Here is an 11,745-nt window from a genome sequence, read left to right as displayed (position 1 = left end):
GGACTGGCACAAGGCACCGTAACCGAGAATCGACTCCTGTTTCGACGGCGCTGCAGGTCATCAGGCATAACCGGTGGAAGAAAGTCTGCTGTGCTGCGGTACAGACTTCCTCAAAGTCCTCCTTGGCTCTATTGGCCCCGTACATGTGCAACGTCACGTTATGGGCGACCTTAACGGCACGGGCCCAGGAGAACAGTTCGAGACCTTGTCGAAGGGACATAGCAGCATTGCCCATAATGGAACTTTGAACACACTGGACCAACCTCTTGACGTTCTGTTCGTACCAGGACTTCCCGCTTCCGGCAGAGGGCAGACCAGCTTTGAACACTTCCTTGGCTAAGAGGACACCAACTGTGCCCGTGTCAAACTCAAGCGGGACTCTGGTAGAGTACATCATAAGGGGTTGTCTCACTGCAGGCGGCAGCACAATGGCGTTCGCCAGGCGGGAGTAGGTGGTCTCTCCCGTCATGAATGATTCGGCGATGAGAACCTCTGCGAGGTAAGGTGGCTCCTGCAGACGTCGTCTCGCTTCAAGAGCCTTGAGAGACGCATAATAGTAAGAGAAATTGTCGGCAAGAATTAAGTGAGGTACGATCGAGCCATTGGGTGGTGATCGTGGATGCAGGGGCTCGTAGTCCACAAGGATGGCGACGCCCTTAAGAGCCGCTAGTGCTCTCATCTTGTCCGCCTCCTCCATTGCGTAGTCTAGCAACTGCTGCGAGGATAGCCTTCGAACGCTATAGAATATGCTGCCGGCACGTGATGGCGTCGACAGCAGGGACAGTGTGAGACCTGAGAAAATGATTAGCCAGCTGGGCCCCATCACTTCCTGGCTCGCAGTGAGGCACACGTCTGCTTCGCTTTTCAATGAGCTTTTGTGGTAAAATTGGCCGACTTCCGTAATTATGTGCAGGAAAATGTATATCAGCCCGATTCTCTGGTTCTTTGCAAAGTACTCGACTGCGGCCTTCACAAGAGTCAGGTGACGGCTCATTACAGGCGATTCTTCGCTCAGCCTGAAAGTTTCATGCAAGAGCGAGTTGACGAACTCAAGCCAGGGCCGAGGCTGCCTTTCCTGCATAAGCGTGGCGAAGTGCGACGCGTTAACTGTCTCTGCTGTTGGAAAGTTGTCTTCGTTCCTGGAAGTTATTTTGTCAAAGGACATCAGCTCGTGAATTTTGGCTCCAATCTTTGACATATTCATGCTGGCTTCAATCTCGCCGGTGTGCTGCTCGAGCGCCTCCGTGATGTATTCAGTCAGTGCGGTTCTGTGCGCAGCGTCCGCCAGCTTCTCGGCTAAGGTCCTGCCTTTGGAGACGTAAAGGGCCATGCCCCTGTCGCCGTGTCGCACGATGTTGACGCTGAGGAGGGTGGAGATTCCCCGGTGCAGAGACAAAAGAACGACCTTCCGAAGAACGACGGATGGGTTTGGGAGCCGCAGAATGTCGATGTCGCTTTCGTTCGGTCTCACGAATCGCCGCCCCTGGATGAGGCGTGTGGATGACACGAACTGCCTGCAACCGCTGTAGAAGTCGACCAGGAGGGCTTCGGCTTGGGAAGCTAATTAAGAAAAGAGTTCTAGCTAAATATGTGTTTGTGCTTGAAAGGTCTATTTCTCTATTTTTGCTGACACCTTTCCCTTCTTTAATCTTACGCCTCCTGTTCTATCTTCCCCACTGACTATGGCAATTTAGAGAACTGTCTCTGCTCCTGTCCTGTCACCTTCTCAACACCATTCTCCCCTTTCACTTCATCATCATTAGCCTGCCTACACCCACTGCAGGGCAGAGGCCTCCCCCGTGCCTCTGATCCACCGCGGTGACTCAGTCGTTATGGTGCTCGGCTGCTGACTCGAAAGACACGGGTTCGGTCTAGGGAGCGGCGATCGCGTTTCTATGGCTGCCTGTGTATTTTGTGATGTCGATGCAGGTTAAAGAAGCCAAGGTGGTCTAAACTACCCAGAGCCCTCCGCTATGCAGCTTCCCTCATAGCCGTAGTCACTTTGGGCGCTAAACCCAATAAATCAAACCATACCAAGCCTTTAGTGACCCAAATAGGAGTTACAGGTTGCAAATTATTTGGTGCAAGATAATGTTGTATGAATACTTGCGCACAAATCAACATCGCACGTTGTGGGGATTATCACAACTGCCTACTCATCGCTTTAATTCTGGTAACGAACCTATGAAATCTGCAGCTCTCTCTCTTGTACACAGGTGATTCCTTACAGAAATTTCTTTAGCAAGTCTATAGACTGGCCATAAACTTATGACTATAAAGTCTGTAGACTCTCTATAGACAAATCTTACATACTTGTATACAGGCAATACAAACCTTATAGACCGTCTATAGATTTATCGCCATACATTTTTAGTCTACATTTGTCTAATGACAGTCTATAAACTATAAACAGACAAAAGATACCTACAGGAAGACAATAGAGTCTGTAAGAAGTCTATAGAGAGTCTAAAGACCAGTTTTATCATGGATAACTGAACTACGCCCTTCTTATTCGCACATCACGAGAAAGGAAGAGGACAAATTTTAAAAGTTTTTCAGGAAGACGCAGTAGAAAAGGTTTTATAAGTGGGTCTACAGTTGGCTATCCTGCCTCACGTAACGTGTTCGATTAGACAAAAAACTTTATATTTCGATTTGAGTTGAGCAGTTGGCATCTATATTCACCAGCTGCCTGACCACGCCCACTGCAGGGGAAAGGCCTCTCCCATGAATTTCCAATTAACCCCGTCCTTTGCCATCTGCGCCCACCATATCTCCGCAAACTTCTTGATCTCGTCATTCCATCTAACTTTCTGCCGCCCCCTGCTACGCTCACTTTCTCTTGGAATCCACTCAGCTGATATCCTGTCATTGTTGCCTGGGTGGCTGGAGCCTTGCCAAGCTGCTACTGCGCCGCTTTTTTTTCCTGCCCCCCCCTTTCAACATGTATTTTTTCGTCCTTGGTGAAAATAAAATTGATTTATTGATTGATTATACCCGTTGTGATACATGCGTAATGTAATATACCTGTACTACCGGAGTTCTTGACAGCAGTACACGGGCTGGGTGCAACTACTACCCAGCCAGATTTATCGAAGGGGAAACCACAATAGTACAAATAGTGCAAAATGGTGTGGAATATTTATTATCAAACCAAACACGCATCCATACACGGAGCACAAGAAGCTTCTGCAAATAATTGATTACTGTCATACAAGAAACAATAGTGCAAACATTTCCAGGGAAAACGCCGCCGCGGTGGCTCAGTGGTTATGGCGCTCGGCTGCTAACCCGAAAAACGCGGGTTCGATCCCGGCCGCGGCGGAAGAACTTCGATGCAGGCGAAATTCTGGAGGCCCGTGTACTGTGCGATGTCAGTGCATGTTAAAGAACCCCAGGTGCTCGAAATTTCTGGAGCCCTTCATTACGGCGTCCCTTATAGCCCGAGTGGCTTTGGGCCGTTAAACCCACATAAACCAAACCATTCCCATGAACAAGAGCGCCATACCTGATTTTATTCATGTTATGGTGCTGCAAGAGCAACATTCCATGCCATTTAAATATACCTCAAAAGTTTTCACAGCAAACAACAAAAAATTCGTGCTTGTGCAGCATTATAATTCAGCTTGAGGAAGGCTTGGACAATGACACTGACGAGAATAATTTATCAAAAGTGCAAAAAAGTGCTCAATAGCTTGTATGCACACTTGCGGTAGCTTAAGCTGAACATGCATCATGCTGAAATTGTGGCGGTTGTGAAGTGAGCCAAAGCGGTGAGCCTGCTGAGTAGTCATCCTCCCTCGACGAACAGGTTCTCTGCCAGCTCAGGATGTTTTTCGGAGAAAGGCATGCATGGTACGAGTCTGCATTTTACACACAAACAGTAACACATTTCACACAAGTTTACATTACTCAATGATTACTCTGAAAAGGTGACATGCTGCTCAGTAACGATGTGCGGTACTGCGCATGCTAATGCTAATAGAAGGCATAAAATCTGTGCATATTACAAGCAAACACCAGCTGTTGTTAATTATATGAATCCTTCCAAACAGGACACTACTCTTTCAAGAAATGGTTCTATATGGCAATATAAATTTTATCCCAAAACCAACCGGTTAAGGAAAGGAATGCAGGTTGTCAGGCGACGCCATTTTGCAGGAACTGCTATATGCTAGTGCGAGCCACTGGCGTGGCTGGTGCACAACTTGAATATTAATGGCACAAAACACCACTACAACCAAGTCCAGAATAACAGCACACTTCCACAACGCTTCACAATCACACCAACGATGAGTCAGAAGTAATATTCACTGTAATAGTAGAACAAATAGTATTGCGTCAATGTGAGTGACCCAACTACTCCCATGACAATGGACCCACTCCAATGCAAAAACAATGCATGCGCATTCATTACTGTACAGCGTGTGTGACATCTTCAAAGGCAGGAACAGTGCGAAGTAAATATATCTCCCGTATCTTCAGCCACTAAGCTCAGATGGCCGTGAATAAAAGTTTGCACGAGGTCACTAAAACAGTGTCACATATTGCTAAGAGATAATGTCTGCATCTGGAAAACGATACAAGCGCTTCCAAGTTGATGGTTCTTTTGTCGCACACATCCCTGAAGAAGCACATGCACATAAACAGGACCGCTTGGAGGAGATCACAGATGCCAGCTGGGGCATCACAATGCCCAAAGAAAACACGACGGGTGAATTTTTTACTCTGCAACGGTTGCTTGTTCTTTTCCTTTGAAGCATATGTGCACCATGTTGTGAAGAAAAGTACAAAGGGAATGAACAAAATCAATCATTCTGCAAGTATCGCAATTCTAAAATGGCATGAGCCGTTACATATGAAACGTGCAAATACCAAGCAGCCAGAAAAATGCGTAGATTTTTTCCACAAACTTGCCAATGGTACTAAGAGAGATACCACTCCGCTGGTTAGGTTGAGTGTGCTGCTCAGTACCAGCGGCATTCGTATAGATTGAACCACTGCAGCAAAATTTAGTTACAAAACACGAAGCTTGCACACAAGATGCAATTCCAGTGGCCATGATATGGAGTTATCACAGTTATCCAAGAAGAAGAAATTACATTCAACGGACACTACAAGATTTGTCGACCTATGAAAATATCATAAAAGCTCCTTTATAACGCCACATAGTTGGTACTTAAATGCGATTCAGTATAGCACAGCAACAAAATACGTGGTAAACTTATGACCAGGCGTACTTGAGCATCCATAAGAGTGGAAATAGTGCCTGGACTCTAAAAAGCTTCTGTAACGCCAGAAAAATGAAACTAAGATCTAAATATTAAGTGGCACATCTAATTGGAAGATCAGTGTGAGAGGCAAAAAATTGCCAGCAGCATAGCTCGGCTGTACCAAGACATACGTAGCGAGAGCTACGTTTCACTGGCGGAGCTTGCATGTTGTGGTCACTGTATGTTTAAATATGAGAGACATTGGGTATACGCATCTTTTATTCATTTCGCTTGACAGAGACAAAGACTGCCCGATGATCTGTGAAGTAGCATGCAGCGGTCCGATGATCTGTGAAGTAGCAAACAGCGGTCTCAGTTTTGTCTATACAGTAATTCGATTTGGTAGAGTCTCTTTGGTATACAATATCTATAATAGTTCCTCATTGTGTAGTCTGGACGTGAGGGTCCAAAGCTAAATTAAACTCAAACTTCTTTCATACGCTAAAAGGGACCTGCTTCCTGTTGAAATCACCCAAAGTCCCACACAACTTTGAAACCGTGCCGTAGGCTGGTATACACGTGGCCACCACAGTAAAACTACTGCGCTCCCAGTATCGATCACTTTACTTAAAGAAAAAGCCTCAACCGCTAGGACGATTATATTTTAATTTCGAGACATAAAACAGAGAAAGTGGTTGACGAAAAAAAATTGGCTGTCGTTTAGCTCTGGCTAACCCTAGTTGCAAAAGCTTCGTTTTCTCGGCACGTCGTCTACGCAGCGTCCGATTCCGACGCTCTCGAGAACTCAGACCGGTCTCTTCCGCAGTTGAAGAGTCACTCCGGGACGTGGCACGACTTCTTCTAGCCGCATCTTCGTTACGACGCTTCTCGAGTCGTGCAGCACGTTCTTCTGGCGTCTCTTGAGCGGGTTCTCTTTTCCTCGCTTCGTTTGTCATTTTTGCGTCTCTCGCGCGGTGGCTAGGACGGTTGCGGCAGCAGCGACCACCTGCGCTCCGCGTGACGTCACTCGGTTTCGTGCAAATCTGTAGTGTGGCTCACGCGAAGCCCGGTGTTGCCAAGCCTAGTGAAGCTTTTGGCTTCAGAAAATATAAGTGCGTATGCCGCAAGAAAAAGAAAGAAAATGCATTAGGTTTCTTATTCAGCTTTTGCCAGTGTTTTTTTTTTACAGATACTCAACTTTTAGTAATATAATCAATAGAGGAAAGTTTACAGTCTACTCTGCACAACCGCATATTACACACGCGAGGAACCCAAACTACGAGGGGGTACGCGGTGCGCAGTGTTTCTCTAATTTTTGTCGCGTGGAACCGTGGAAAGATGGGCTTTAAGTCTCCGCGGAGATCTGCAGCCGAAAGCTCAAACGCGAGCATCCTGGCCTCTCGTACTGCAGGCGTTGCGCGCACGCGAACTAGGCAATACGTAGACGACCGCGGTTTGAAGCAGCCGCGCCCGGCGCAGACGATGCGAGGCGCGAGTCAGCGTAGACCAGTTATTCTGCAAACTGCCCACGTGACCAAGCGCAGCCAATGGGCGTAGCGGTGGAGAAGAGAAAACAGAAAGCTAACGTGGTGCAGTCAAAACCCCAGAGATGGCGCTCGCGTCTATTTGAGATGCAGGTGTGCGCTGCGTCTGTTTCGAACGGCGGCGGCGTCGCCGGCGCGGCGCCTGGTAAAGCTAAGCCAGAAATTTAAAGAGCAATTTCTCCACAGCCTTCTTCGCTAAACTGGTTGAAATTTTAGGGCTTTTGTACTAAGGGCTCAAAACACGGAGGGGTTGAAGGGTGAGAGAAATGCAAAATGTTCTCTAAATCTTGTTTTTTATTAATCACCGTTTGTTTAAAGTAACTCTTCTTATAATGGCCTTTTCCTGGAATAAAAAAGAAATAAAATACTGTTTTTCCAGAAGGTGAATATTTTTTCTAGCTGAAAGACGTTAAGATGCGTTGATGCCAATTTGGGACATAACGTTGATTGTACCCTCAACCGGAGTGCCGGCGACCCACAAGTCGTGATTTCGACGTTCCGAAACCGTTCTTTCTTCTTGTTGCGCCATGTTCCGCTTTTGAGGAAGTTTCGGAATGCCACGTTGCGATGTCTGGTGACGATACGCATGCGTTGAGGCGCGGAGAGCAGGGTTGCTTTTTTTTTTGTGTTGATTCATTGCAACACAATTAAGATGTTGACTCCTTGACATGATTATATGTCTCAGGCCGGGAAATGAATAAAAAAAAGAGAAAACCAAACCTCAAACGCAGCTAGGTTTGCGGGGAAAAATATATTCATATTTAGAGGGCGCGATTGGCGCGCCGAGTGAAACGTCGGTGGCGACGGCGGCGGCGTGCCGATAAGTTTGCGCTGGCGTCGAAGGCGGCGCGCCGATATCCTCGGCGCACAACTGGGCTTTGAGATAGAAGCGGAAACGGATAAAAACGGAGATAACTGCGCTTCCCAGGAGCAAGTTTTCCAACTGTCCTTATCTAGAAACGTTGCCTCAGGCCGACACAACTCAACGGATTGCATTCGACGGATGTGCGGCCCTCCCGAAGCTACGAACGAGAGGCGGCAGATATCGGCGCGATTGCAGCCTTGCATGCCGTCAGCTAGAGCAGAGTGGAAAGGAGGATATATGAGCGCGCTTTGAGCGGGCGGAAAGGTGACCTTGTGCAGATCGTCGAGCGGCGACCGAACAGTGTGAGCTATGCCTCCGGGACGCATGGAATACACTCTTGTTGGGTTCTCCGTTGAACTGGACTGGAGGCCCCTGCGTTTCGTGAAGCCCCTTCCACCGCACAGGGTGTGTGAAGCCTGTGGCCTGGTGCGCAACAGAGCGGCAGTGCTCCCATGCAGGCACACACTGTGCGAGTCTTGCTACGAGCTGAGCACTCGTGATGGCGGGCGCGTGTGTCCCCTGGACGGTCAACAGTGCGAGGAGGAAGACGTCGACCTGAGGGAGTTTCCCGTCCAGGAGCTGCTAAGGAGAGAGGTATGCGTGGGGAGGGGGGCAAAAGGACAGCAGTGCTACTGTGTATAATTTAATGGCGACCTTGTTGTCTAAGAACACCGTATCTGTCCACGAGAAGAGATATTAAGTACCTCATGTGTCCGTGCTCCAATAAGGAAAAAAAAAAACGCCTAAAATCCTTCTACCAGTCCTTGTGCTTTGGAATGAATGTTGCATTATAAACCGTTGAGAATTTTGGCTTTTTGTCTCAGCAGTGTTGAATGACTCTGAGTGAGCGGCGTTTCGTAGCCACGTGCATCCAAGGTTTAGGTAAGACTCCTATACCACGGAAAGCAAGGTGCAACTAATAGTGTCGAATCCAGCTGTACGTTATTTATATATACGGTTGTAAAATCGCTCGGTTATCTATTGTAAGAACATACTGCTTTGTGCTCACATTTCTTATACCTCCAGCAGGAAACGGAGTGGTTGGAACTTTTTTTGTATGCATTTATTGCAGCAAAATGTCAGAGCTCGCTGAAGTGCGCTAGTCAGGCTGTGTCACCGGAAGCAGAGATTTACCTGGGGACCAAAGTGGTTGCCTCGAAGTCGCTGCATGAAGGGATATGTTGCTTTTTTGTTCATGCAAATTCAAGCAAAAGGCGACGTCGTCGAAAGAGATTTGCCTGATAAGAGGTTCACGAAGCACTGGTCAAGCTTGACGATTTCCTCATCGAGCTTGCGTTGTTTTCGTTGCTCGTGAATTTCGTGCCCTCTGTCAGCCTTTGCAGCACTCGATATAGCGGCTAAATCATCGCAACAGTTTTTCCCTTCATGCATTGCTTCAGATTTCTTTATGCAATCAGCGCCACACCTTGTGCGCAGTGCACCCCGACAAGTGAGGAGGTAAAGCTTGGCTGAATCGCCGACGGCCGTTCTAGACTACGTTACGCTGTTTCCTCAAGGCCAGGTTATGCCAACTTGCTTTAGACGAGGAGACAGCTTACCAATTTTTTCTTAAACTATTCCTTGTTCTGCGCGTTTTTCTATAAGCGCCGCACTGGGCTGTGGATAGGCGTGTTGTGTGCAATTCTTTACAACATGAACTGGTGGGCGAGTTGGTCAGACATAGTTCTTGTAAACCAGCGCAACGGCTCGAAGCCCAACAGAAAGGGACAGAACACAGCGCTGACATGTTTTGGGCTCAACATGCATCTTAAGCATCAGTTGCACTAGCAACCCTCCAGTTTTGCACTCGTGGGCAACGCCCCGATGTATTAAGCAAGTTGTTGTGGGTAATTTCGCCGGAGCTCATTTATAACCTTGGGCAGACCCACGAAAGAAGTTCTGTGCAAAATATGCATTTAACACTTGCCTATTCTGCCAAATGTTACTCGTAGTTGTACTTTTGCTCTTCAGCCAGAATTCAAAATTAAAAAATAAATACATCGACGCTGGAGGCGATAATCACAAGGCGTGAGCTGTCGTAACCGCGCATAATTTAAATCTAACCCTTTTACTTATTCCTTTCCTTCATGTGGTATAGGGGCCGTCCCCTGCTGGCTGCATGCAACTTACGAGGGGTGTTTCAGAGCGCGCTAGGCGGCGTCACTAGACTGAGCTTGTCAAAAAATGACAAATGTTGAACGATACGCAAGGAGTGCACTTTGATGGAATGCTCACGTGACTGCGGAGCGCACGAGGTAATAGACGAGCGGCGGAAAGTGTTGTCTAAGTGGCACTCACTATAAAATTTAAATGACTGTGCTCTATAGAGCACCGCACCAGCCAAACCTCTCAAAATTGCTCAAGTGCAATTAGCTAGGCTGTTTTTGACCGCCGTGTCGCATATAGCCCGTTCATAAATAAGAGAGAAGGGAACAAAATCTTGCCGCATAACTGGAGATGCAGTGACGAATGCTGAGAAAATGACCCATGTTTTAATCTTGCAGGTGAAATGTTGGAACGAAGGAAGTGCCTGCGGGGCAGTTCTGCCTGCATCGCAGATCGGCCAGCACTTCCGTCGTGATTGTCGGCACCACTGCATTCGCTGCCCCAGGTGTTCGGCCAGAGTTCTTTGCACCGACGTGTGTGCGCACTTGGAGTCTGAGTGCTGCACTACAACTGCGACACCTGCTGGATCGGAATTCCAGGGGGATTCAGGCCGCAAGGAGGAGACGGCGCTGCTGACATCCTCCATGCGATCCTTAAAGGCGCAGGCCGGTGAACTGAAGGCGCTCATGGAGCGGGTGCTCGTGGCAACTGGCGCCAATGGCGACCGACTCAACGAAGTAGTTCACGGGGTGAACAGCTGCCGAGAAGCACTGAGGGAAGAACTCAGACTGGGCATTAGTAGCATGCAGGACACAGTGAGGCAAGAAGTGGTGCAAGTCAGAACAGAGCATCGTGAGTCTTTGAAGAAATTCTCGGACGAAATAGCCGCGCGAAGTGAAGAGACGAAAGGGCGTTTGATTGCAAGCAGTGAGGCTATGAACACCATCTGCAACAGTGTGAATGCACTGGAAAAGGTGCTCAGAGATGAGTTGGCAAAAGTGACCGGGGAAAACCGGGACAGGCATTCAAAGGTTGCAGGAGGCGCCGAGGGGGCCACGGAACAAACGGGAGGAAGCAGCAGTGCAATGGGCCGCATGCAGAAAGCAGTTCCCAAACAACCTCACCTACAGGCATCGGTGTGCGAGTTTGTCGTCAAGGGTGTCAAATCACTCAAAGAACAAGCACGTATGATAGGTCGGGTTGATTATGAGAGCGAGCGTGTATACCTCCGAGGCTACTGCATGTCCCCCGGTGTCCGCTTCTTCCCCTGCATGGATGGAAGTACAGTTCTGGATCTGCTCTTCCGCCTGCACAAGGGCGACATGGACGACGTTGTTCGGTGGCCGTTCCAGCAAAGAATCAAACTTCGTGTCGTGCATCCAAAGGGAGGAGAAGAACTAGAGAGCGAAGGAGGTGTGTATGGTGGTTGCCTTCCATTTCTTCAACGGCCGCAAGAGGGACGTGCACAAGATGCATATTGGACTGCTTTTTTTTTTAATCTCGAGGATCTCATCCGTGATGGTTACGTGGAAAACGACCAGCTTCGGATGAAGTTCGAGCTGCTTCCGTGATTTAAGCTGGAATATGTGTACAGCGACCCCGTCAGCATCGCTGCGATGGAGCTCCGTGGACACACATATAGGAGTGGGATCTTAAGGAGAAATAAAAATAAAATGTCCTGCCCGGTGGATATTTATTTAGCGTTGTGTGCCAAACCGCCAGAATTACCGAAACCTTAGCGACCATGGACTTGATTCTCTTTGTATTTGACATTTTGACCCAAGTTACTTAAAAATTATACGGTATGTTCTCTTTTCTGATTGAACCGTGACGGTAACGTATTTAATTTGCGTTTGGTAGAAGCAGATTGTTTACTGTGGTTGGTATTCATGCAAGCTTTGTAATACACAGGCTTCGGGAGCATTAGCATAACACATGAAATTCAGGATATGTTTTTTTGCCCGTTGACGTACCACGGGTAGCTTTCCCTCATTCTTTTTTGTCCCGTCGAGACGCG

At 48.0% G+C, this 11,745-nt stretch overlaps 1 protein-coding gene across 1 annotated transcript; it reads left to right on the top strand.

Moving 5' to 3' along the window:
• The first annotated feature begins 7,582 nt into the window (after positions 1-7,582).
• LOC144103752 (uncharacterized) lies at positions 7,583-11,299 on the top strand. Its single transcript, XM_077636407.1, has 2 exons — positions 7,583-8,216; positions 10,127-11,299. Exons 1-2 carry the CDS (start codon positions 7,932-7,934, stop codon positions 11,297-11,299), a joined length of 1,458 nt encoding a protein of 485 aa, XP_077492533.1. The 5' UTR covers positions 7,583-7,931.
• The last annotated feature ends 446 nt before the right edge of the window (positions 11,300-11,745 follow it).

Source organism: Amblyomma americanum, chromosome 9 (genome assembly GCF_052857255.1).
Source record: "Amblyomma americanum isolate KBUSLIRL-KWMA chromosome 9, ASM5285725v1, whole genome shotgun sequence".
Taxonomy (NCBI): domain Eukaryota; kingdom Metazoa; phylum Arthropoda; class Arachnida; order Ixodida; family Ixodidae; genus Amblyomma; species Amblyomma americanum.
Note: the sequence above shows the minus strand (reverse complement) of the source record. Positions and strands in the feature narration are given on the sequence as shown.

What these genes read in the sequence shown, in the direction of transcription:
- LOC144103752 (XM_077636407.1), top strand. Translation starts at nt 7,932, where the DNA reads ATGCCTCCGGGACGCATGGAATACACTCTTGTTGGGTTCTCCGTTGAA. An exon ending in AGGAGCTGCTAAGGAGAGAG is followed by an intron (nt 8,217 to 10,126) that starts GTATGCGTGGGG and finishes TTAATCTTGCAG; the next exon opens with GTGAAATGTTGGAACGAAGG.